Raw genomic sequence first — 25,260 nt, forward strand, 5'->3', positions numbered from 1 at the left:
AGAGTGGCTTGTAGTATTTCATTTCGAGAGTAGGAGGACGACAGCTAGATTCAAAAATGGAACTGACACGACCCCGATTGATGCGTGATAGTGATACAGAATTTATGCGTAAATGCAAGACAAGCTCAATGATGCGCCTACCCCGCAAATGGTTGTTTCATGAGTTCATGATGCCGCGGTACATTTGCCTGCTTTTGAGACGTGTGGGGTAATCCTCATATGTAAAGCGCAGGCCGAGTCTATTCTGGTACACCGATTTTGGATACGAGAACGTGTATGGGTGAAGAAGCCTGCCTCGGCCTGCAGAGACGCGTAAATCAGGTGTGGCTGGTGACGTAGCGCCACATCTTCCGCGCGGATTCCCGAAACATGGGATGGGGACACGCATGCCAAGTCAAGACATCGGCTTCATTGTCTGCTCTCCTACTACCGTTCTGCCTGTTTTTGCCTCATATTCTGCATCTTGTGAGCCAATCGCGACTTCCGAATCATGTCTGCGCCGGCGACGTCTGACCCCGTGAACCAGAGTGGTAGGTGAGCTTGCAGCTTCCAGAGGTGCATGCGGACGCGCGGAGTGATGAGCATGTCACGGCAAAATTTCAAGGACAGTCTGGCTGACCTGTGTTCTAGGGGGGATATCTAAGTCGAGAAAGAAAAGGAACAAGAGGAAGGCTGGTGGAGCGAATAGGGCGGAAGAGACGGCGCAAGTCAACGGGAACCACCCCAAGTCCGAGCCAGAGGATCATGAGGAAGACACGGAAGACGAGGAAGAGGAAACTGTATGTAGTCGTCTTTCCTAAGCGCAGCAACTATCGAGGACTGACACAACTCCACGTAGAAGCCGGCCGCGCAATCCACCGTTCCAGACGCACACACAGGCGACGTAGACGACGAGGAACAACCCATCTCCTCCACACACGCGCAGACAAATGGCACACAGCATCGCAGCATATCATCTGCAGTCGCCCTCGGGTTCTCGCGGTCGCATTCCCCTCAAGGCCTGTCGCCGTCGCCGCCGTCACCCTCAGATACCAATGCGCGTCTCGACGCCATAGCCAAGGAGCGAGACGCGTTACGGCAAGAGGTCACGGAGCTGAGGAAGAGCTTGGAGAGTATACAGAACCAACATGAGGGCAAGACCTCTGAGGACACAGAGGCAAAACATGAGGAGGAGATCAGGAGTCTGCGTGAAGAACTAGATGAAGCCAACGAAGGGAAGGACCATTTCGAGACGCAGTATAAAACTTTACTGGGGAGAGTGAACACGATCAAGACGAGTCTGGGTGATCGTTTGAAGGCGGATGCGGTGCGTATATTGCCATGTTCCAGTTGCGTCTACGAAACGTAATGTGGGAATGTTACGTGCAATCAATACTGACGTCCCTCAGGCCAGGATCGAAGAATACCAAATTCAAGTTTCCGACTTCGAAGACCAGACTCGCGAGCTTCAGGAGAACAACAACGCCCTGGCTGAGGAGCTTGCAACACTACGACAGGATAACGAGGCCCAGGTATCAGAGATGAACAACCTAAGGAGCAGATCGAATCTATCACAGCAAAACTGGATCAAGGAGCGCGACGAGCTCATCTCTCGGGAAGCATACGCAAGAGAAGAGTTCGAGAATGCCAAACAGGCCATGCAAGACTGGGAAGTACTCGCTATGAACGAACGGTCACTGCGGGAGAATCTTGCCGAGAAAGATTCGGAGTTGAGAGAGCAGCTCGATTCGTTGAAAGACGAATACGAAAGAGCTGCTCGAGACCGGGATATGAATAATGAGGCGGTAGAAGGCTTGCAAAAGGCGCTGCAAGAAGTACAAAATTGTAAGTCACCCTCATAACATTCAATATTGTGTCATGCTCACACACGTCACAGTGCGGAAAGCTGAACTCAAGAAATCCGTCGAGACATACGAATCCCAAATCAACGATCTCCGAAAGCAAGTGCAAAACGCCGAAGACATTTCGAAGTCGGCCAAGTCCACGCTCGAGAAGACCCAAAAAGAGCTGGAGCGAGCATTGCCATTCGAGAAAGAAGTCAAGGAAAAGAATCTGCTGATTGGCAAGTTACGACATGAAGCTGTCACCCTAAACGAGCATCTTACGAAAGCGCTGCGGATACTCAAGAAAGGACGGCCAGAGGACAATGTGGACCGGCAGATCATTACGAACTACTTCTTACACTTCCTCGCTATTGACCGCTCAGATCCTAAGAAGTTCGAGGCATTGCAGCTCATCTCTGCGTTGTTAGGATGGACAGAAGGTACGTCTTTACTGGTTTCCTTTCTCTTTCTTCTTCATCCACACCTCCGGCTCTAATCTAATTACGCACACCCCCGAAAACCTACTGACCCTCCCAGAACAACGCGAACAAGCCGGCCTCGCTCGCCCAGGAGCCTCATCCAGTTCTTCCGCTCTCCGCCTACCAATGTCCCCCTTCCGTCGCGTACCTTCAACGCCCTCGCTCAATTCTTCTTCCGACCCAATGCTCATGGCGAGTAGCTCGAGTAATAAGGAGTCCCTGGCCGAGCTGTGGCAAGACTTCCTGGAGAGAGAAGCTGCGGAGGGAAAGATTGGGAGTAGGAGGGAGAGCACGGCGAGTTCGTCGCCAATGAGGAATGGAAATGAGAAGGGTGCAAGTGGGTTGGGGATCCAGTGATGAAGGAATAGGATTGTGAAGGCGTTTGTAAGATAATAAGGGCTGTTATCTTGACGAAGATTGATGGAAATACAAGACGAGTTTCGAGGTCGATCAATAGGGGTTTACCACTTGGTGCATTCTGGAAGTGGATTGTTTGTGTATACTTGTGTCATTTTAGTTGCAAAGATCTGTAAGGAAATCGCTCTGCATTCAGACTTCAACTGATTCTCGATTTCGTCTCTTAGGTCATTTGAAAAGACGATTGTCTGTATGGGTGGTTTTCGAAATACCTTCGTATAACGTGACTTAGGGCACATAGTAAACCAATCAATAGTTAGTAGATTTTTAGTGCTGACGTTGTGGCAAAAGTTTCATATACCTTTGCCAAGTAATAGTGAAAGTTTAATTTTTGAACGCTAAGCTTTCTTAAGCTAGCAGGATAATCAAACATAATAGTTAAATAAGAATATCTTTTTAACGAGAGGGGCTAGAAATGTTAAATTAGAGCCAAAGAGAGAGAGGGTAGAACTCTGTTATATAAGAAAGTTTTAACAAAATCTATTCAGTTTTAGCTATACAGATACCCTGATAGTCTTAGGTCACGTTATACGAAGGTATTTCGAGAACCACTATAATAGATTTTGAATCTGACAAGACATTGTCGTTGTCCACAGCATATCACGGACAAGACCGTCTCAACGCAGTATATCGAGTATCTCCACACTACCTTGTAGCTCTCTACATCTCCACTCCAGAATACCCAACTCTAACCGCGCAACATTGTCTGGATGCCTAGTGATTTCCCACCAGCTTTCGAGTCGCACCTCTTACAATTCACCAACCATCCAGTTCATCCCCTTTTGTCTCCAGACTGGGCGGCATCATAGGCATGCCCTTTTTCAATGCGCCAACAAGACGGTCTCTCGCCAACAGGTTCTGCACATCCTCCTCTGTGTCAGTCTTGCTCTTCACCCTCGCGTACGCCATCCTTGACGGCTTGTCCACGACATTAAGAAACTTTTGTCGTCTCGCATCGGACCACGAGGCAAGGAGTTTCGCCGAGTCTGCGGCAGGAGAATGGCGGTCGTCGGACGAATCTTGAGAGAGGATATGGATGAGGACTTGGGAGAGTGAAGACGCATCCGCAATGCCCGATGCCAGACCCAGACCTGCGTAAGGATTCGTCACTATCCGTGTTGTTAGCTTCTTTCCAACGCCATGGGATAGTCAAGTACTTACAATGTGCAGCATCCCCTACAAGCCCGACCCGTCCCTTCCAAAACGTCGACACACATCTCTGCTGCGCCTTGTACGGCGCGACACGCACCACTTCGAACCCGTCTTTCCCGTCGCCCGGCATCATGTGCCTCAGTTTGTCGTGCACGCCACGCCGAATCTCCTCCTCGCTCGTATCCACCGGCACGCCGTACGACACGCGCCACAACCCATCATTGTTGATCCGCCCAACCAACCCATAGTTCACCGGATCGATAATGAAATTCGCATCATAAAAGCCATGGGCCTGGAAATCGAACAAGACATCCGTAGCAACGAGCTGCGCATCCAGCGTCTCGCCCTCAAAGCCCACACCCAGCAGTCTCCGCACCGTGGAATGCGCTCCATCCGCACCGATGAGGTACTCGGCCAACACGCTCTCCTCCTTCCCATCCGCATCCTGCATCCGCACCTCGACCCCCGTCCCGCGCTCCTCCACGCCGCTGACCGCCCACCCGAGTCGGACTTCCGCGCCCCTTCCACCACCTCCCTCCAACCTCTTCAGCAAAACCTCCTGAAACACCCCCTGCGGAAGAAGTAGCTGCCCCTTCTCCCCCGCTCCAAACGTCTTCCCCGCAATGACGCGACTCCCGCTCGCCGTGCTCGTCCGGAAGCACAACCCGCGGCTCAGACTCCCCGCGGCGATCAGCTCGTCCAGCAGCCCCGGGACGCGGGATAGGAGGGGGAAGGTGGGCGGTTGGTGCGCCATTGCGCGTGTGGAAGTTGGATCTGGTGCGCTGGGTTCGAGTACGATGATGGGGTTGTGGATCGGTGAGTGGGTGAGGAGGAGCGCGAGGAAGAGGCCCACGCAGCCACCGCCTGCTATTACGATGGGGCGCGGTGATGGGGAGGTGGTGATGGCCATGGTGGTGGTTGTGGATGTGAAGGTTTGGGGTGCGAGTCGGGAGGTATTGAGACGGAAAGGCGTGTGTGTGAGGCAGGTCAGTTGGAAGGAGCGTCCTAGTGGGTTTGTATAAACATTATAGATCTCTCCGTGAATGGTCGTGGTCTTCCCGTCTTTCTCGTGCCGTCATGCATGCATTCCCGAAGCGGGATGTGGGGAACCGAGTTCGCGTCCGCGTCCGCGTCCGCAGTCAGGGTCCACTCCCTCTAAGCCACAAAATTCATGTAGAGAAACAAGCCATCGGGAAATTTCCAGGTCTAGGGCACGAGAGGATTAAATAGCCCCGTGCTTTGTTTCGGAAGGAAAGCATCGCGCATGCATGCGCCTCGCGGACAAAACAGCTGACCTTCGGGGATTGGAGTGAACAGTTGTGATTGACGAATACGAAGTTCCCGCATAGTCTACTTGTACTTAGGAAGGGAGAGGTTCAACGCCTAAGGTGTGGGATTCGAGGTACCACTCACGCGGAGGTCTTGTTGTCGTGGCGTGGTGTGGGAATACACAACCATTGGGAGGGGTATAGATGTACGCATCAACCGCGGCGAAGGCGATATTCTGCTCGAATTTTGCTGGTCTTCTAGCAGTAAGATTCCGACTCTGATGAGGAAGCTGGGGGCGGGGGTACTACTGTTCTCGTTGCTACTTGTGTTCTCTTCGTCATTGCTGTCGCCTCGTCTCTGATATGCCGCCGCTATCCACCGCGGGTATGCCCCAAGGAAGCAGCTGACCTGAAGCCTGAACGCTTGATATTGTCCTCAGGTGTGCTAGCAGGCGCTGAGGCGTTGTCTTTTGTCGGGGCCGTCATTGTAGAGCTGGGGCGGGGAGGTGGACGAAGGACTAGATCCTCGGGGTTTGCTTGTTTCCGTGTTGCATGAATGCGCGTGATATGTCCTGAGTTTTCTGGTCAGCGGTATCGAAGTTCTGGCTGTTCTTGTATGTCTGAGTGTTGTGGGGTTTGTAACTTTAGCCCAACCTTGTTTGTCTCGGGAAGAGATTTAGCTTCAGCGTGATAATACGTGAAAGTGGTAGGTTTGTTGGAGAGACGAGTGTCTTCGAAGGGGAGAGGAGTGGATAGTGAGTTGTAATAAGTGGGGAGTAAGGGGAAAGAGAATCGGCTGTGTAGTTAGCTTGGGTCGAGGTGAATGGACAAGTAGTTAAAAGTAAGGAGAGAGGTAGGAGAAGCGGCTTCGAAAAGCGAGAGGGAGGTTGTGTAGTAGTACCATGCCAATCACATAGTTTCACCATCACGAAAGGGTCAGGAAAAGACCTGGAGAATGTGATGGAGCACGGAAAAGAGGTCACATTCTATGTGGTATACTACCACCGAACCAGACCCCACACAGAAGACTGATTGATGTTAGAGAAAGCGCATATGAAGAGAAATATGCTCACCTACCCAGACCGCCTCCCAGAACGCCGCTCGACCACAGGGCCGTGCGCCCCGCCCTTCTCTCCTCACATGGTGTGGGCGCGAGCCCGGACGCGAGGCGGGCTCACATCCCGCCGGATGATGACGGTGGGGGTGTGCGGGCCGGGGCTGTGCGCGAGGTCCTCACTGAAGTTGTGTTAGCCATATGATATCTCCAAATAAGTATACAAAGTGTGGATGCCCTGGAGGGGTGTGGATGTGAAACAGCGATGTAGTCTCCAAAGTTGAATCTGGAGCCAGGGTCGCGCATGTAGATGAGGTAGTGAGTAGGGCTTTGGACATGTGTAGGCAGGTGGAGGGAAATAGGTATATGGTAGCGGGGAGAGCATCGCGGTCTTGCGAGTGGGCAAGACGCGTGTCATAAGGTAGCGAGGAGGCTCTCAGCTTATCCTGCGTCGGGGATGGAGGTAGACGTAGCAAACTATCGCGACTTACTCTCTCACACCCCTCACACCCGAGGCGTTCTGGGACACGTCTATGCGCTTGTCAGTCTCCAGTACTTCTCCAGCGTCTTGCAGGTACTCACCGTGCAGCAGAGGCGTGCCGGGACGAGCGCGAGGACGCAGGCACAGCCAGCGAGCGACGGCGCGGTAGCCGCGGACGAGACTGTCTCCGAGAGACATGGTGGTGTTGGTGGTGGTGTTGGTTGTTGTTGTTGTTGTTACTTCTGCTGCTGCTGCTGCTGATGTGGGTGTTGTTGTGGTGAAAAAGAGACAAGGCAGAAGAGATTTTATAGTGACACCAAGTTTACTGTGAGCCCCGCCATGAAAACAACTCCAGTGATATGCAAACGGAACTGTAAGGCAGTCTAACCACTGTAATTCAGCTACAACATTCCTGCATAGTGCTAAGGATCAAAAAGATATCATCTGTGATTTGTTATATGGAACTATCCATTCTTTACACAGCTTGTTGTCCCCAACGCGCGAGAAATAGCCAAAAAAAAAGACTTTTTACGATGAATCCACAGTGGTGAACCTGGGTGTTTGGTGAGGAGAGAAGAACTTACCAGGAGGCAAACGATCTCCCCAGACGAATCTACCTAGAACCTTAATTAGCTCGTCAGCAGAGTTAGCCAGAGAAAAGCAGATTGCCACTGTTGCTGCTGCGTGCTGCTGCCCACTGTAGTCAGTAACTGCGAGTGATATTAGCGGGGTTCGAACAACCGGACCATAAGGGAACGGAGGCGCGGGAGGAGGGGCGGAACACCACTGCGCTATCATCGCTGAGTCTTGAATTGTTGAGAGAATAAAATCCTGCTGCGAATAAGTACCTGGAGATTCCTGATCGTGTCGCGCTTAGACCAAGAGATCATGTAGGGGTGATGCATCTGTTGATATGAGACCAGAGACTAAAGTTTGGTTCAGCTCGGTGAGTCAATAATGGGGGCTGACATGCAGCTTGTGTACGAAGGCGACGAGCTGATTCTGTACATAGGTGCGACACAGATAGAAATGCGTGCGCTATGAAGGATTGCCAGCGTGCAATCCCGCTCTGCACTGTTGAAACGTGGGGGAGGCGCTCCGATACTGAGCAATGACTATGTCGACCTAGCTGGAGCCACGATGCACTGGAAGCAGCGTCTCCATGCAAAAATATGAACAAAAAAATCAAGTCACTCAAGCCCACTGTTACAACGGTCAATCTCTGGGAGGTGGTACGTACCATATCTTACAACACAAACCCCAGACCGCGGAACGCAAGACCAAAGCAATGTTTTTGTAGTTTTATGGTTTTTCTGAAATACACTAAACACCATTAGCCAATTTCACTTCAAAGGAGTGTGAGGTGACTTACAAACATAAGCAAACAAGGTAGACAACAGGGTGGTTAATAATATTGACCGACACCTGATTCGAACTCGTTAACACTTGTTTGTAAACCTCAGAAGAAGTGAAATTGACCGCTGGGCCAGCGGACTTGAGTGACTTGATGGGAAATTGAAGAAACCCTAGACTTTTATCACTAGCAATATAGAGGCCATACGATATGGAGAAGGATATCTTCGTGGGAGAACTGAGCTTTTCTCGCGGCATTCTTTTGGTGTTGCAGTCCGAACGGTGGTGAGGTGAAGTGAGCGATGATGTGGGGCCGATGTTCTGGCTACAGCGACGAGAGGAGAGACGACTTGAACACCGATTCAGGGGGCGGTAACATATTCGAGATGCCGAATCCAAACAGCCATGATCCGCACTATAGATACCATCATGGATAGGAAAGTCTTGCTTGGAAGCAAATGAAAGTTATGACGATGAGACCTTGATGGTAGGAAAAGAGATGATATCAAGGAAACATTTCGTTCCTCTTCTCTCACCACTTGCCTCATCAACGACGAAGAGGCATAAAAGATAAAGGAATAGGGGACCGCCATGAGGTGACTTGCGGTAGAACAGATACATTGTTGCTCTGAGATGAGTATGAGTGTTTTTCGGACAAGCACGCATCGTGCCCCTAAAGTGTCGTTCCCAGTCAGGGGCGCGCGTGTCGCAGCTCGGATGGGCACTGATGCACATGATTGATAATGCCTTGTGGTATATGTCTGTCGCGCCTCTCTCAGTATTGCTACACACGCTGATGCCCGTTGGCACGAAGGGATGTCGTTGAAGCATGGATCTTTGATGTTCCGTGTGATGCATGAGTTTAGCCATGTTCGGAATTGCATCCGCAGGTGGCTCTTGCCGATTTGGCAGAACCATCCCCCACATGCGAACACCATCACCCCATGACGATGGCGCCATCAAGGGGGATTAGTTTATGGTGCGCTCGATACACGTTGCCTAGATGCCTCATTTCGTGTGAGAAAGTGCTCGTCCCACGGCGGAGCTACTCGTCGCGTCCGGAGGCGCTCTTTTCTGCAAAGTCAGATGGCGGCTTCCCTCTGCAACACACGCAACACAGCTCACAGACACGACATTTTGGACGCAGCAGTGTGCTGTCTCATCGGCGGCACTTCTCGTCTTTTACGGAGAGGCTCGCCGACCCGGCCAACAAGCTGCAGTCGTACATTTCCCACAGCAATGACCCGTATCTCAACCTCAGCATCGAAGACCACATCCTGCGCAAGTCTCCGCCGGACAGCACCATCCTCTTTCTCTATGTCAACAGGCCTTGCCTAGTCATTGGTCGCAATCAGAACCCATGGACCGAGGTGAACTTGGCCATGCTCAGCGCTCAGACCGAGTCACCAGGCATAGGCGCCGTCGACCTCGTACGCCGCCGCTCTGGAGGAGGGACCGTCTTCCATGACCAAGGCAATCTCAATTGGAGCATAACGTGCCCGCGCGGCGATTTCACGAGAGACAAACACGCCGAGATGGTCGTCCGCGCATTGCGCAAACAGGGCATCGACCGCGCCAGAGTCAACGAGCGACACGACATCGTCCTTGATCAAGGCCACAAGAAGCATGACTCTGATCTTGAAGACACGCATCGCACGCCTTACACCCTCGACGAGGGTGTGCCGCCCAGGCCTCTGAAGGTGTCCGGCTCGGCATACAAGCTTACGCGCCAGAGAGCTCTGCACCATGCCACAACGCTGCTCAGCTCGCCTAATCTCCGCATCATCTCGCAATACCTGCGATCCCCAGCGAAGAACAGCATACAAGCCAAGGGTGTTGAAAGCGTCAGCTCGCCCATCAGCAACATCGGTCTAGACGTGAAGGCGTTCCAGAAACGTTTGCGAGAAGAGTTTGCGCACATGTATGCTGACCTTGGACAACCAAGCATTGTGGAATCCGTAGGCGATGATTATCTCGCTATCCCTGACATCAAGAAAGGATACGAGGAGTTGCGGGTCTGTCCTCACACCCTTTCCGTACATGATGACATGCTGACAGTCGTAGACTGAAGAGTGGATGTGGTCTCAAACACCACAATTCGATGTAGAGATCGATGTCAAAGACGAGGTCTCCATTCATATGAATGTGCACCACGGTGTCGTCAAGAGCTTCGATACCGTCGATATTAGCCGCGAATCTGACACCCATGCTGACATTCGGGATGCCCTGCTCGGCCAGACATTACAAAGTATACGCGACTGGACCATGTTCCTTCACTCACGCGTCGAACCATGGGATGCTCAGGCTGCCAGCATCGCCAAGCGCCTGGATGAACTTGTACCAATCCCCGACTTTCCCAGCTCTAGGACCTGAAGTTGCAAGTTGCCAAGGTCTGGACAGGTGATCTTCGCCACAAGAGTTGGAAAATTCGAGGTGGTCAATCATGTGCAATGTGCGTATATGACCTTTGAGGCACACGGATTTACGAATGCCTCTGCATTGTAAGATGACGGTAGAATGGTCCGTTCGGCGAAGAATCGATGCAGCAATCCAGCCATCTCACGTTCAATGTTCCAGTCCGAAACCGTCCTGCATGATTGTCGATGCTGTTTAGAGCTCCAACTCCACAGGTTCGGTTGCATGTGATTTATCAGGCGACGGCGTCTGATGCGAACATTGGAGAGATGAACTTGAACCCTCAGGGCACTTCCAGAATTCGACCGAAATCAGGGGTATGTGTGCTATCCAGTAGCACGAATGATGACCTTCTTCCCCTCGTCGATCTTCCCAGCACTTAAAGTTTCTCAGTCGATCAAAGCCACGGATTTTGGAAATGGATGTGCCTCCTGAAATCAGAAAATCTCCTTCGCGTACTCTTTACAGGCTCAATGCTTGACTTGTCCGATCAGCACCGTTGGGAGATGGTAAGGCGTGCTCGTTGACGGCGAGGGATGAAATGTGATTCGTGTTCTGGGGATGGACATGTGTCTCCTAACACCAGACAACAATGTTTCTCCAGGAACGATTCAAGCCGAGGTACTTGATTAGGATGTGTGGAGCTGCTTTAAGTTGATGTGGCCATCCACAGCCAGTTGACATCCCTGGGGCGAGCATTGATGTGAGGCATCGAGAGTTTCGAAAGCCACCCAGCTTTGCGCTCGAATCCGTGCGGTAGACTGTAGGGGTGTTCTACAATCTATATGCGACCATGTCCATGCGTTGAACTGAACTCGACGCTTTGTTTAGCGCCAAGGTAGGTCGGTCGCGATATTTTCGAAGCCGGAATCCTCGACTCAGATGACTCGAACGTAAGTACACCTAATCGGAGTAACTACGATGCGTCTCGTGGCTGCCCAAATTCTTTATTCATCCTTGTCCCCCTGTTTTCATCGTCGTTTAACGGAAGGCATCTTCCACCTTGCCTCTGCTTCCATCTCTTTCTCTCTGTCTACAAGCATTGACCGTACGTTGCATGCGAAGCTCTCCTTCGCCCTGTGGTCCCTTTCATTCATGCGTTTCTCTTCGATGTCAATTTCCCGGGCATATCGATGTCCCGAGAGTACTTTTGCAACTCCTGCCAGCGATTTCTTTTTCGGCTTGACATTGTATTGTCGCCGGTAAGTGGTATACGCCCATCGTACCGACAGGATATCTCGCCGTCAACGAGCGGTGTAAACGTAAGATGGGGTGGTGTCGGCGCGTGCCCACATCGTTGCCTCTTGGCTTGAAAGAGTATAACGACCCCAGGAAGATTTCGACTGTCGAACGGTTGTCCAAACAAGGTATGAGGATGATCTAATTGTATGTTAGTGTCGCGAGTCAGCGCGGGGCGGATCAAGGTATTCCACGTCGTGAGGATACGATTGACCTTACCATTGCCTAAGCCATTCCGAGGGGCGACGGTCTGCTCCAGTCGTGGAGACTCGAACGTATTTCTGACCGCACCATGCCTACAAGTCTGACACGTCTTATGGTCTGCCTTCGCTTCGGCTGTCAACAGGGACAAGGAGTCGGCGCAGCATTGCACCTGTCCCTGCCAGATTGTGGTACTTGCCCGACGCCGGTTCACGCGCAACCCGTATGGGCAGGGAAGTCATTCGAAATGAGTTCTTTGTGAGGCGCGGCTCTCACAATCCGATCCGAGTCTTTGCACGGCCTCGTAATGGAGATGGCCGATTCAGAGACCTTCACCAGGTGCTGCTTGCCTCCACAGGGGTGGCGAAAGGCACAAGGCCGACAGGCTTTGCAAGACTGAGACTGCTTTCCGTCAGAGTAGAGAGTAAGCTGGCTTTCCTACGCCATAGTCATTGTGTTTTACCTTATCAGGCACAGAGTAGGCACACGAGGCGGTACTGCACAATGTTCCCAGAGAGGTTGGTGGACTGAACTCGCGCATTGTGCTATCTGCGGATGATGCCTTTTGTCTCCATTCTTCTTCTTTGTCCGTCTGTCTTCTGCGCGGGAAATAAAGGGACGAGATTTGGTCATGTCGTGGTGGGGCAGGTAGGATGTGGTGTAGTTGGGCACTGGGATAGTGCAGGGACCACGAGTTTCTCGCTCAAGTTTTTGCCGCTCACACCTGTTCAGCCTCACCAGCACACTCTACTTTGGCGACTATGAAATGGTTTGCACGCATTCACAAACCCCTGACTTGGGACTGATTACCTCCATGCCCATCCAAGTCCATTACTACCACTACCACTACCACAGAGCACACTGGCGATCTCCTGGACCTCTCGTCACCACCACCTCTTCCCCCATTTATTGTCTTTTCGACGGCAACATGATACCTTCGGTTACCACCCCCTGGGTCTCCGAGGCTACACTGACGATCCGGATTCTGCGATAATCTACAATATCGTCTGGGGGGAAACTCCTGGCTAAAGAGACTGCCGCTGCCATCGCCAATCTCACGCTCATCTCAACCTCCGTTGTGCACAAAATGAGCGGCAATGAAGCTCTGGTGCCCTTGGGCAAGAGGCAGGATGACCATAGATTCCACCCTGAGGCGCACTGATGGGCCAAAAACGTCACTGCTGCGTACTGACAAGTGCCGGGGTTAGATATAGGTAACGCGTAATGAACACAACAAGATGCAGACTGAAAGTTCAATATAGAGGAGCACATAAAGGCAGGGATGAAGAAATCTAGACTCCGGAGGGTGCTATGGAGGGGGACGTTTGGATTGGTAAGAACCGAAACAAACAGTCTTGTGCTTGAGAGCTTGCTGACAGAGTTTCTAGCGCAGTCAATCTCGTCTTCGAGGGCCTCTACCTCGACACATCATGAAACTCCAAACCATCACACAAACCCCGCTCAGCCCTACGATATCCAAGCTAGCCTTGGCGAGGGAGGCCTGAACCTTGATTAGGCAGCACGATACAACATAACACAGCACAACGACAATACCCCTTAACCCTTCCCAACACACCCCCAATTCCTCCCCATCAACACAATGCAAGCCCTCGACATCGTCTACGGCCCCGGCGTCATGACAGCCTATCTCAGCCTCCTCTTCGCAGACCTCGTCTTCTCTGTTCTACCCGCTACACTGAACGCGGAATCGAAACCAGAAACGGAAAGAAAGAGTCGGATAAAGAGATCCATCAGCTTAGCAGTACACCTTTACTACCTCTTCGCCCTACTCCAAGTACTCCTCGCCATCCTCCGCGGCGCGCCATGTCTCCCCGCGCCAGCACTTTTCGCCGTCGATGTGTGGGTTGTGCTCTCGCCGTGGTTCGTAGCAACCGCAATTAGCGAGCAGAATGGCAGGAGGCGGTTTTTGTGGGGACTCCCGGGGCTGGTGCTAGACTGCGTTAGTTTGTTTGGTGCGGGTGTGCGGGCGAGGCCGGTGTGGACTGTTGGGTTGTGGGCGTGTGCTGCTGTCATGTCGGCTATTCGAGTAGTTTGCTCGCGGGGAAACGGGGGGTTGGGCATGTTGTGGGGAGTTGCTGGGGGGAGTGTTGTGTGGAGGTGGTGCTGTGGAGATGGGGTTGGGTATGGGATGGGGGGAGTAAGGGGGGCAATTGGAATTATGGCGTCGGAGAGGGGGGTTATGAAGGGGGAGCAGGTTTTTGCGCGGGTTTTGGCGGGATGTGTGGTGGGGTGGGTAGGAAAGGAGATTTGGAGTGTGAGGGAGGTTGTTGCGCAGATGATGGAGGAGATAGTAGTATGATGTCGTTAGTGGTTAATTACTTCCTACTTCTTGTGTTCTCTTGAAAAATGTGTTATTGAAAGCATTGTGCCATGGGAGCTATCAGGCGTCACTTTTCTCTTTCGCCTCGAGTACCTTGAGGGGCTGTGTTCTTGTTTCACATGTTCGCACGTCTCCGCAGGACTAGTATTTCCATAGCGTCTTCTTCCCTATTCTCCCCATTCACTCAAGATGGAGTTGACCCTCACGATCCGCAAAAGGATAGTACTTTTGCGTTTCCGTCCACAGCGTCTCCTCATCCATCTGACTAGCATCCAACCCCGCAACAATATCCCTGCCACATATTAGCACATACTCGAAGAAACGCCAGAAAAGCAACCCACTTATCCTCAGCCAAGACCTCAAACCCGGGAACGCAATCGATCAGCGCATAGATAACGTAACTTCCGGTAAACGACCAAAGGAACCCAACAAGAGCCTCGACAATCTGAATACCAAGCTGTCTGGTATTTCCATCGAAGAAAACCCCGCCAGCAATCTCCGTCACGCCGTCGTAACCTGCGACTTCTTTTCGCGCGAGACACCCCGTGCCGATGGTTGCTAGGAAGCCTCCTAAACAATGGGTTGCGAATGTATCGCCATGATCTACCCACCGCCAGCGCCGCGCAAAGGAGGAGAATTTAATTCGCAGAGCTTGACGGCAAAAAAGCGCGCCTGCTATGCCGAAGAGAAACGCAGTCGGGAGGTCGATGAAGCCGGCCGACGGTGTGATCATGATCAGGCCGGAAATCGCACCCATGAAACACGAGTCAAAGCTCCATCGTCCGACTTCGATGTACGTGTACAGCATCCATGTCAGCGCGCCACTGGCAGCACATAGATTCGTCACGCAAAGCGCCATGACGGATTTGAAGTTGAAGGCTAGCGTTGTGCCGGCGTCGAAGGCGAGCCAGGAGCCCCAGATGCTGATTAGAGCGAGGAGCTGGCAGAGCGAGTTTACTGGCCGGTGGATGACTAGGTGGCCTGGCGTGCGGGTCGGGGACTTGCGCGAGCGGAAGAGAGGGTATGATAGGTAGACTGACATTGCTGTTGCTGTTGCTCCGGAGTTGATGTGCACGGGTGTGCCGCCTGCGAAATCTAATACTCCTAGGTCCATGAGGAAGCCCCCTCCCCAGACCATGTGGGCTAATGGGTTGTAGACGAATGTTGACCATAGCTGTCGCCGAGATGTTAGATGTTCAAAGCATGTGATCAGGAGGCTTATAAACTTACGAAGATGAACGGCACCAACGGGAGTATTCGTCCTCTCTCACACGCACCTCCAACCGCAATAGCGCAGACTGTCGCCTGGAAGACCATCTGGAAGAAGCTGAATAGCACCGCGGGTATAGTTCCTACGGGCTCAGCCAAGACATTCTTATGGAAAGCATACGCGAAGTCTCCAAAAATGGCTCCTCCTTCTCCGTACGTCAGTGTGTAGCCGATCATGAACCATTGGATGGAGCACACAATGACCGCCAGAATGGCGGGCATGACTGCTGCGAGGGCATTGGAACGCGTTGTGTAGCCTGAGTAGGCGATTCCGACCGCGGGGATGATTCCCCAGCCTGGTCGAAGTCAGCAATTGCAATGAGGAGTCAAGTATATCAGGTTTTGTTGTAGTTTGAAAGGACATTCAAATGTAAGCACATACAAAAGACAGAGCACACCAGGACGAAGAGTGTGTCGATACGATCGCAAGCCTCCCATGCCTTGAGAACGTCTACAGGGAGCCCCATGACGGAGGACTAGACAACACTTCTGCTGCTCACCAGCGATAAGGAATTGGTCTTAGGACGGGAGAGTATGGAGAAGAACGGCAATGTCACATTTGAAGTGGAAGACGCAAACTCATGCGGCGCAGGTACGAGTCCCATCTCGGGTCAGACGCATGCTGTGATAGGATCCCGCTCCTGCGATGTACATGCCCAGATATGAGGCGTTTGATGTGCATCGTATCTTCGAGTGGAGCGGGAGTGGATTGGTGGGGCGCGGTGGAAGGTGGTTGGAGATGCAGGTGATAAGATAAGGAAGCATCTCCAAACCTGGGTACTGGACGCGGTGCTACAAGGGTTTCCTACAAGCATTCTGTTTGGATATTTGGAAACCGATGAACCTCTGTATATGTCGTATAACCAGACAAGTACAATATGGCTCGAATTCTAAAACACCGTCCAACCGACTATCAAGTCCCAGCACCATCACCATAAACATCGCTTAACCCTACCCCACACACCATCCCTCACGCTAACCCGCATACGACCTACCATAACAAAACTGCAACTTCACTAAACCCCACAACAGCCACCATCACCCGTGACCCACGCACCGCAATGTCAGACAGCGAAGAAAACGACGTCTTCGGCGTAAGCCAGGACCTCGTCCCGCCAGCGGCCATGAAGTCTGCCGGCGTGTCGGAGGTCGACTTTGACGGCCTGCTCTCCCCGCCCCTCAAGCTGCATGAAGACCTGAAGAACGGGTGTGGCGGGCAGTTATGGCCGGCGGGCATGGTGCTGGGGAAGTACATGCTTAGGGTGCATAGAGATGGGCTCGCGGGGAAGGATATGTAGGCTCGCTCTCAGAATGCTATGTGAGGGTAGAATGCATGACTAACGACACGCAGCGTTGAGCTGGGTGCTGGAGGGGGGTTGGTTGGGTATGCGTTTCCCACTTTCCTATCCATTTCCCATCTTCTCACCTACTCTTTCCTGCCGTCTTCCTTTCATTTCCCCCTCTAATCCCCACCCAGCCTCGCACTAGCCCTAGGCTGCCCCCTCACCCACCCCATACACATCACAGACCAAGCCCCCATGCTCGACCTCATGCGCCAAAACACCACCCTCAACAACCTCTCCTCCCGCGTCAAACCCTCCATCTACGACTGGGGCGCCCCCACACCCCCCCAACTGCCACCGCACCCGGACATCATCCTCGCCGCGGATTGCGTGTACTTCGAGCCTGCGTTCCCGCTGCTGCAGCGAACGCTGCAGGACCTGATTGGCGAGAACACCGTGTGCTATTTCTGCTTCAAGAGGCGGCGGAGAGCGGATTTGCAGTTTATGAAGACGGTGAGGAAGGTGTTTGAGGTTAGGGATGTGGGGGATGATCCTGATAGGGGGGTTTTTGAGAGGGAGAAGATTTTTTTGTATGTGATTCTGTGGTTCTGGGTTGGGAGGTGTGGGCTGACGGTGATAGGTACCGGATTACGAAGAAGAAGGCTTGAATGGGAGGATTGCTGAGAGGGGGTGTTCTGGTTCGTGAGTATAGTTGAGATTTTCCGCCGGGAAGAGGAGGAACTCATGAAGAGATGGGACCAAGCATGAGGAAAACATTACGATGCAACGCCGGATTTACGAGGGGTCTCATCAGCGCTCAGACGACAGTCCAAGGCCATCAAGAGGCCAAGTTACGCACCAGGCTATCCTATCCGTTGCATCCGAACCACAAACGTCGACATCCGTCACTGAAAACCGTTTCATCCGTCACAGGATGCGAGTTGGTGGATACGAGATATCGCGCAGCTGCTGCGTATTATGGTTGTTCGTCAATGCAACAGGTCGAATACAGCTATACGGAAAGCAAAATCTAGATATTCGTTACCTTGGTTGCATGGTCTTCTCTTGAATGAACACAAGACAACATGGGAGTACTGGGCGTGATGTGTTACTTTGCTTCACGTTGCTTTACGTTGCTTCGAGTTTTTCTCCCCTTCTCTACTCCATTCGATCTGTGCGTGATGCCAACCCAGCTCAAACCAGACAGAGTCAAACTCGTCCGATAATGAGGACGAGTCAGGCAAAATGACGTGGGTGTCTCTGTTGCATGTTCTTCATAAACTCTTTAGTCTCGTTTTTATTTTCATCCCCATTCCCATCCCCTTGCCCATACTCATTTTCATCATAAACCCCCCTTCCCATCTCCACCTCCACCTCCCCCGCCTAATAATCATCCCCCCGACTAACAACCTCCTTAACATTCGGCCTAAGGAGAAACGTCTACCACAAACAAATTAGCCATCTCTACCCCACACCCCCAAGATCAAAATCAAAACCAAGACGAAGAAGACATACATGTTCACTCTGCGCGGTATAACTCCCCTTAACATCGCACAGCGGCGGGTACGCCTCCACAATACCCGCGCTGACGAGATTATTCAGGCCAAGGAGGTACTTATCATGACCGAGGCGGTCGAGGTAGCGTCTGCAAAAGGGCAGGGTGCCGAAGTTCTTGGTGATGGAAGCGAGTAGAGTTTTGGCCGAGGAGACGCGGAGGGCGACTTTGGGGGCGTCGGCGCGGCGCGCGTAGTGCGATGTTTCCATCTATTTGGGTTTTTTTTGGTTAGCTATGATGTGATGGAAGGGGGGGGGGAGTGTTAGGAGATGAGGGATTGAACAACGTACGTCGTCGCGCACATAGCCCTTGCCAGTGCTGCCAAACGTCTCAATGGCGTACGTCTCGCCCTCTTCCATCTTCGTCTGGTCCGTGCTTTTCACAATGGGCACTGTTTTCCCGCCGTGGATGGTGTAGTGGCCGATGCTGTGCCCGTTGAGGTTGCGGATGCACTTGACGGGGTATGTGGTGCCCTTGATTTCACATTCATAACTCTCCATGACTTCTTGGATGGCGGCGCCAATGTCGGACATGCGCACGTCGATACCCGCTTCTTTGATACCGGCGTTCGTCGCGTCCTTGCACGCATTGACGAGGTTGTCGTACACGGGGTCGAAGGTCAGAGTGAAGGCGCTGTCGAGGATGCGCCCGTTGACATGCACGCCAAAGTCGACCTTCATGACGTCCTCATAGTTGAGGACCATCTTGTTTCCCGCATTAGGCGTGTAGTGCGCAGCGCAATGATTGATGCTCAAGCCCGTAGGGAAGCCCATACCCGCAATCTGAGCATCACCCTCCTCAAGCCCCTGGTGGCCCGTCAAGGCGCGCACCGAGTCCTCGATGCCCTCGGCGATCTCCGTCAGCGACATGCCGGGCTTGATCCATTTCTGGGCCCACTGGCGGACCTGGCGGTGGATCTCGGCGGCCTTGCGGTACTCGGTCAGGAAGTCGTTGTTCATGCGGTCGAGGTGGCGCTTCTCCTCGCTCGTGGTGCGGAACGCGTTCTCGTCGCGGTACTCGCAGATCTCGCCCTCGGGGTATGCGTCGCCGGGGAACAGGTTGGCAATGGGCACGCGAGGCGGCGCCGTCTGCACTTTGGCGTCGCTTGCGTTGCCGGCGCCGGCCTTCTTCTTCTTGCGGGGCTTTCTCTTCTTCTTTTTCTTGGCTGCGCCCTCGCCGGCTTCGGGGGCGCCGTCGTCGGCCTCGTTGTCGTCATTGTCCGAGTCGTCGTGGTCTGCGTTCTCGCCGTTTGGTGTTGCGCCGTTGGCTGGCTTGCTGTTTGCGTCGTCCACTACCGCGCATCAGCCTCGCGTGTGCATACCATGGTCGAGTGGGGAGGGAGAAGATGACATACACTTCAAGTCGGCGACACCCTCGGCTACCTGGGCCGCCATATTTGCTTTGCGGGAAACGAGTCGTCGGGTGCAGCAGAGCAGAGGCGGGCGAAATTCCAACATGTCCCCGCGACTGACATCCCGCCCGGCTAGACTTGCCCTTTCTCAAGTCCGAATAACGATGACGTCCGCTAAACACACCCAACCCATGCACTCCGATACACGCTCTCCCTCCTCCTCTCTCCCCCCCAGAATGGGCGATGCCACTCCGCCCACCACCTCTCCCGCGCCCACTGGCCCGCCCATGGCCACGCTTCTCTCCACCCCTCCGCCCCCATCCCCGCGCCTTCCACACAACACCACGCCTCCTCTCCGATGACGCCTCGCCCAACCACTACGACGCCCTCCAGCTCGCCCCGACCGCCACCTCAGCCGAGATAAAGCGCCAATTCTACGCCCTGTCCAAGAAACACCACCCGGACCGCAACCCCTCGGACCCCACGGCCTCGACGCGCTTCGTCCAGATCAGCGAGGCCTACCACACCCTCTCCGTGCCCGAGAAGCGCTCCCAGTACGACGCCCACCTGCGCCAGTCGCAGTCGCAGGCCCAGTCGCGGGCCTCGCGCTGGGGCACGGGTCCGCCTGCAGAGGGCTCGTATAGCTCGGCGGCCTTTGGCGCCCGCCCCGCAAGCGGCCTGAATAAGAAGCGCACGACGTTTCGCGGTCCGCCGCCCAGCTTCTACAAGTCCGGTGGCTATGGGCAGCATGGGGCGAAGAGGTCAGAGTACGCGCATCACGATCCGCGGGGAGGAGAGCAGGCGGGTCAGGAGAGCTACGGCGATTATGGTGGCTTTGGGCCCGGGCAGCAGAGGCAGGGCTCTGAGGTGCCGCATTTCGACGACAGGAGGCACAAGGAGACGCACGACTCGCTCAACGAGCACATATACGCCCGAAGACGGAGATCCAAACTACACCGCGTCGAAGAAGTAAATAGAGGGAGCGTCGTCATGAACTTCCTGCTCGTCTCGGGCGCCATAGCCATCATCGGCTTCACGGGAAACCTCTTGGGGCATCGCAACGAGAAGATCAGCAACAAAAAAGATGGCCTGTAACAGGACAGACAATTCACAAAACACCACGCGTATCGTCAAAGGCCTACTCCAGTTTTCAGGATGCATTTGAGACAAACTCTTGTACATGCTACACACTCGCTCACTCCACCACATGATGATCCAGAGACCGCGTTGCTATAGAACCAAGGGAATCTAAACACACTGTTTCTTTTCACTCCATTCCACACAAAACGCGCTTAACCCTCAAAGGTGAAGCTGGTGCCGAGCTTGTGCCCGGCCTCGTTCAGCTTCTGGGTATCGAAAGAGCCGCCAATGCCGAAAGTCAGACCGCTGTTGACCTTGGTGTTGTACGCGAGCGACGCAATGCCGAGGTTGTTGATCTTGGCCTACACATTGTTAGACGCATTGCCTCGCAGACAGTGTAGTGGAACATACCTTGGCGAAGGAGAGAGGGTCAACCTTGTACTTGGCAGCGAGCTCGAGACCGACGTTGGAGCCCGACTTGGAGTCCCAGGTAGCCTTGGCACCAGCCTCAACGGCGGTGTTGACCTTCTGGTAGTACGACGCAGAGAAGACGCTCAGGGAGTTGGTCGCGGTGACGGCGGCGTTGTACAGGGGAGTGGTGTAACCAAGAGCAGCGGAGTACTTGGTGATGGCAGCCTTCTGCACATCGTAACCAACCTCACCACCAACAACGAAGCCCTCGTGGCTGATGACAGCATCGGCGAGAGCGCCAATGGCACCAGTCGCCGAGTAGTCGGCGAAGACGCGGCCGTGGAAGTTGGGCTGCTTGAACAGAAGGTTGAGCTTCTGGCCCTTGTTGCCGGCAGCGGGGTTGAAGTTGGAGAGGACCTCGGTCTTCAGGCCGCTGGCGAAGGTGTCGGTAAGCTCGACCTTTGTGGCCAGGAGGTTGGCAGTGTTCCACGACTGTGTAATGGCAATACCTGCGCGTCGCGTCGTCAGCAGGTCGACTCGCAAGCCAGTGAGGGCAAATCCGCCAGACGGCGGCTGGGCCATATGAAATATACATGAACGAAAACGGGGCGTCGAATGACAGGGTACGTAGAGATTGTATTCGCGAGGTAGAAATAAAAGGGTGGCCGTACCGTTGGAAAGAGCCTTCTTGCCCTCGAGCTTTTTTACATAGAATCAGCTTTCCGTCGCCTCTCGTGTGTGTTTGCGCAGGCCACTTACAGACGAGGTGACGGGGCCGCTGTGCGGCGACGTGCCCTTGGCAGTGAAGTTCACACCATTGGGGGCCTTGAGCTTGACCTCAAGGGCAGCTGCAGCAGCGTCAGTACATTGCGCATAGAGCTCAATTAGGTTCTCCAACCCGCGGCAGTGTGGTAGAAGTCCTTGTTGATGAGCTAGAAGGCAAACGTCAGCGATCGCATCACACATTTGAAGGTCGGCATCTGGAGGCATAAACATACGTCGTTGGACGCCTTGGCGATGTCGCTGAACGCCGGCGGGGGGAACTTGGGCACAATCTTCTCGACCTTGACGTATTCAGTCATGATGGCGGTTGGGGAGGTTTGGGTAGTGGGATAGTGGGGAGAGGGGTATGTGATGCGGAAGATGATGCTGGTGGAGATGGGGTTCTGCCACAACAGAAAACCTCAGGCGCAGGGAGACACGCTAGCGGGAAATTTACGGAAGCGGAGGGACACCAACGATCACGATGTGGGCGTATCTATTTCACTCTGCGCTCGACTATTCACGCTTGTCTGTGTTGAATTTATTTGATCTGCTGGTTCTTGCTACGAGCTTCGCGTGTTTGTGAGCCTGTCTCCTGTCGTTTCTGTCTTGTTCGACTATGCGTGTCGCTGGCTTTCCTTTGCCAACTCACCACCACTCTAGTCACTCCCTGCCCGGCAACGAACACCCCTTGAACGATGAGAGTTCGATATATGCCTACAGTTTTCTTCCGCAATGAACGTACTTTCTCAAGCAACGATTTTTAAATAATCTCCATCGTTCCAAACTCGAAGACTGGACATGCGACAATGTAGCAGCCGATCGCGCAAGACGAATGGACCCTGGTTAGGTCGCACATTTCGTCGAGGACCAGCTTGACTTGTGGTTTGACAGCTGCAGTCCCCCACTATGGGGAGCCTACGTGTACAAAGGGGTTGTTGGCCGACCCCCTACCGGTTCAAGGGGTCGTATGGGTGAGCGGAATTGTAGCGGATGGGTGGGAAGATTGTCAAGCGAGTACAAGCTGGCTTCAGTAGGTCGAGGTGTCTTGGATCAGATGAAGCTGGTGGGAATCAAACTTTACATCAAATAGCATGGTAAGGAGTAAGGGCAGGCATTGAAAAGTCAGCCTATGCACAACAGCCTCGTACTGTCCCCACCAAAACATCGATTGCATGATCTTGTTCCGATCTCATCACGAATTCCCCACGTGACCCGTCGATTCAGCCCTACGACTCGGCGCCGAAATCGGGTTGGAGATGCAGCCCCGCCGCCAAACAAATAATTCTCTACAACTAGTGACTCTTACGTCAGTAACGAGCATCTAGACTTTTGTCTAGCCATCATTGAACATATCCTCTGCCTCGCCCGCGAATATTTCGACTTGAACAGTGGGCTTTGAACTTGCATTTTTGTAATTTTCGTACCAATTGCGCAATTCATATCGGATTTCACCGCTACATTCCACACACACCACAATCATGTCGACGTTTGGCACCCATTTCAGAGTCACGACGTATGCAGAATCGTAGAGTGTTTTCTCTAGAGACGCTGCTGACTTCCCCAGCTATGGCGAATCTCACTGCTTGTCCGTGGGCGCTATCATCGACGGTTGCCCCCCGGGCATGGCTCTCACAGACGACGATATTCAACCCCAGATGACGCGCCGTCGACCCGGCCAGTCGGCTATTACGACACCCCGCAATGAGAAGGATCGTGTGGAGATTCAGTCAGGGACGGAATTTGGCATCACGCTGGGCACACCCATTGGGCTCAGGGTCATGAACGAGAACCAGAGGCCGAAGGACTACGGCAACAAGACAATGGACTTGTACCCGCGCCCTAGCCATGCGGATTGGACGTACTTGGAGAAGTACGGGGTCAAGGCGAGTTCGGGTGGAGGCAGGAGCAGTGCTCGGGAGACTATCGGTGAGTCTAGTCATGTCGATTGGGCTGGCACAATGCTGATGTTGGATAGGACGTGTCGCGGCTGGTGCAATCGCAGAGAAGTACCTGCGCGAAGCATATGGGATTGAAATTATCGCCTTTACCAACTCCATCGGAAACGAATTCCTCTTCCCTCCTTCGCCGGAATGGCCTACCGCCTCGACAAATCCAGAGTACTTGAAGCTCATCGATACCATTGATCGCAAGACAGTCGACTCGTTCCTGCCTGTGAGATGTCCAAACGAGGCTAGCAATGAGCGCATGGAGAAGCTCGTAGCAGACTACAGAGACAAGGAAGACAGCATAGGCGGCACAGTGACCTGTGTGATCAGGAACTGTCCTACGGGGCTGGGAGAGCCGTGCTTTGACAAGCTCGAGGCTAAGCTCGCGCATGCCATGCTCTCGATTCCAGCCACCAAGGGCTTTGAGATTGGGTCTGGGTTCGGAGGTGCGCAACTGCCTGGCTCCATTCACAACGATGCGTTCATCAAGGCGCCCGCTATTCCAGCCGGCGAGAACCCGTCTGCGAAGGTCCAGCGTCTGCGGCTCACGACCAAGACGAACAACTCCGGTGGTATCCAGGGTGGAATCACAAATGGCGCACCTATCTACTTCAACGTGGCTTTCAAGCCTGCTGCCACCATCGGACAGGCACAGACCACAGCATCGTATGATGAGACGGACGGCGTGCTCGAGGCCAAGGGCAGACACGATCCATGCGTTGTGCCTCGAGCGGTGCCAATCGTGGAGACGATGGCGGCGTTGGTCATTATCGATGCGGTGCTAGCGCAGCAGGCAAGGGCTGGAGCAAGGAGTCTGCTTCCCCCACTGAAGGGCGTTGTGCCCGTGCCAGCGCAGCAATGAGAAGCTATGGAAAAAAACAGGCGTGCTTGGATTTGGGAGTTGGGAGTTTGTCTCGGGTAGAGAGGCGGTGGTTAGATTTTTGTACGAAAAGTTCGAAGCGCTGCGAGCAGCCAAATCAAAACATGCTGTGATGGAGCAGACAGTGCCCCTCAGAAACCGCCACACTATTTGGTGATAGGAATAGGCCCTTTTCTATTCGGGCCTTTTACTTATAGGGCACCCGTTATACCGTTGTCGTGGCTTAAATTCGCCTCCTGTACCGTACTTCAACCTCCACCTCCCTTCTCCTGCACGCGTCCTCATTGGTGTCTGCGGCAACATCGCGATCGCACGCGCGTGATTCAGAGATCTCCGCCTTAGAAGAGCAAGCCCTGTCAAAATGTGAATGATCGTCGTACCCACCAACCGAGGCTAGGCGGCGGCTGCTTGCTTTTGCGACGACGACGATGCTCGCGCAACGTCATGGACAGAACAGAGGTAGACGCGCCGCATACCAACCAATGGAGCCGTGTTCG

General features: G+C 53.5%; 10 protein-coding genes across 10 annotated transcripts; 6 read left to right on the forward strand and 4 right to left on the reverse strand.

Moving 5' to 3' along the window:
- Positions 1–490: 490 nt before the first annotated feature.
- P153DRAFT_358844 (uncharacterized protein) lies at positions 491–2,659 on the forward strand (the record flags this gene model as incomplete). The annotated part of the gene is made up of 6 exons (XM_033666832.1): positions 491–530; positions 631–779; positions 839–1,306; positions 1,389–1,824; positions 1,877–2,263; positions 2,361–2,659. The coding sequence occupies 6 exons, from the start codon at positions 491–493 to the stop codon at positions 2,657–2,659; spliced, it is 1,779 nt and encodes a 592-aa protein (XP_033521615.1).
- An 816-nt stretch (positions 2,660–3,475) lies between these two features.
- On the reverse strand, positions 3,476–4,781 carry P153DRAFT_433039 (FAD/NAD(P)-binding domain-containing protein; the record flags this gene model as incomplete). Its single annotated transcript, XM_033673002.1, has 2 exons — positions 3,476–3,828; positions 3,881–4,781. 2 exons carry the CDS (start codon positions 4,779–4,781, stop codon positions 3,476–3,478), a joined length of 1,254 nt encoding a protein of 417 aa, XP_033521616.1.
- A 4,190-nt stretch (positions 4,782–8,971) lies between these two features.
- On the forward strand, positions 8,972–10,400 carry P153DRAFT_358846 (uncharacterized protein; the record flags this gene model as incomplete). Its single annotated transcript, XM_033666833.1, has 2 exons — positions 8,972–10,042; positions 10,092–10,400. 2 exons carry the CDS (start codon positions 8,972–8,974, stop codon positions 10,398–10,400), a joined length of 1,380 nt encoding a protein of 459 aa, XP_033521617.1.
- A 3,082-nt stretch (positions 10,401–13,482) lies between these two features.
- On the forward strand, positions 13,483–14,202 carry P153DRAFT_387775 (uncharacterized protein; the record flags this gene model as incomplete). The annotated part of the gene is made up of 1 exon (XM_033670682.1): positions 13,483–14,202. One exon carries the CDS (start codon positions 13,483–13,485, stop codon positions 14,200–14,202), a length of 720 nt encoding a protein of 239 aa, XP_033521618.1.
- Positions 14,203–14,205: 3 nt separating this feature from the next.
- Positions 14,206–16,207, reverse strand: P153DRAFT_344669 (Rh-like protein/ammonium transporter). The gene is made up of 4 exons (XM_033666059.1): positions 15,875–16,207; positions 15,454–15,788; positions 14,565–15,397; positions 14,206–14,515 (listed from the first exon to the last, which is right to left on the reverse strand). The coding sequence occupies exons 1-4, from the start codon at positions 15,957–15,959 to the stop codon at positions 14,404–14,406; spliced, it is 1,365 nt and encodes a 454-aa protein (XP_033521619.1). The 5' UTR covers positions 15,960–16,207; the 3' UTR covers positions 14,206–14,403.
- A 296-nt stretch (positions 16,208–16,503) lies between these two features.
- P153DRAFT_368554 (uncharacterized protein) lies at positions 16,504–17,872 on the forward strand. Its single transcript, XM_033668541.1, has 3 exons — positions 16,504–16,786; positions 16,844–16,876; positions 16,970–17,872. The coding sequence occupies exons 1-3, from the start codon at positions 16,554–16,556 to the stop codon at positions 17,457–17,459; spliced, it is 756 nt and encodes a 251-aa protein (XP_033521620.1). The 5' UTR covers positions 16,504–16,553; the 3' UTR covers positions 17,460–17,872.
- Positions 17,873–18,158: 286 nt separating this feature from the next.
- On the reverse strand, positions 18,159–19,731 carry P153DRAFT_344677 (methionine aminopeptidase 2-like protein; the record flags this gene model as incomplete). The annotated part of the gene is made up of 4 exons (XM_033666060.1): positions 19,685–19,731; positions 18,621–19,621; positions 18,291–18,539; positions 18,159–18,215 (listed from the first exon to the last, which is right to left on the reverse strand). Exons 1-4 carry the CDS (start codon positions 19,722–19,724, stop codon positions 18,159–18,161), a joined length of 1,347 nt encoding a protein of 448 aa, XP_033521621.1. The 5' UTR covers positions 19,725–19,731.
- A 232-nt stretch (positions 19,732–19,963) lies between these two features.
- Positions 19,964–20,707, forward strand: P153DRAFT_251930 (DnaJ-domain-containing protein; the record flags this gene model as incomplete). The annotated part of the gene is made up of 1 exon (XM_033662718.1): positions 19,964–20,707. A coding segment is annotated over one exon (744 nt), but the record flags the coding sequence as incomplete, so codon positions are not given.
- A 110-nt stretch (positions 20,708–20,817) lies between these two features.
- On the reverse strand, positions 20,818–22,372 carry P153DRAFT_344679 (uncharacterized protein). The gene is made up of 6 exons (XM_033666061.1): positions 22,171–22,372; positions 22,071–22,104; positions 21,932–22,020; positions 21,844–21,871; positions 21,173–21,681; positions 20,818–21,123 (listed from the first exon to the last, which is right to left on the reverse strand). Exons 1-6 carry the CDS (start codon positions 22,252–22,254, stop codon positions 20,974–20,976), a joined length of 894 nt encoding a protein of 297 aa, XP_033521623.1. The 5' UTR covers positions 22,255–22,372; the 3' UTR covers positions 20,818–20,973.
- Positions 22,373–23,234: 862 nt separating this feature from the next.
- On the forward strand, positions 23,235–25,011 carry P153DRAFT_368556 (chorismate synthase-like protein). Its single transcript, XM_033668542.1, has 3 exons — positions 23,235–23,450; positions 23,502–23,863; positions 23,913–25,011. The coding sequence occupies exons 1-3, from the start codon at positions 23,416–23,418 to the stop codon at positions 24,743–24,745; spliced, it is 1,230 nt and encodes a 409-aa protein (XP_033521624.1). The 5' UTR covers positions 23,235–23,415; the 3' UTR covers positions 24,746–25,011.
- The last annotated feature ends 249 nt before the right edge of the window (positions 25,012–25,260 follow it).

The sequence above is a fragment of the Dothidotthia symphoricarpi genome (genome assembly GCF_010015815.1).
Source record: "Dothidotthia symphoricarpi CBS 119687 unplaced genomic scaffold P153scaffold_15, whole genome shotgun sequence".
NCBI classification, from domain to species: domain Eukaryota; kingdom Fungi; phylum Ascomycota; class Dothideomycetes; order Pleosporales; family Dothidotthiaceae; genus Dothidotthia; species Dothidotthia symphoricarpi.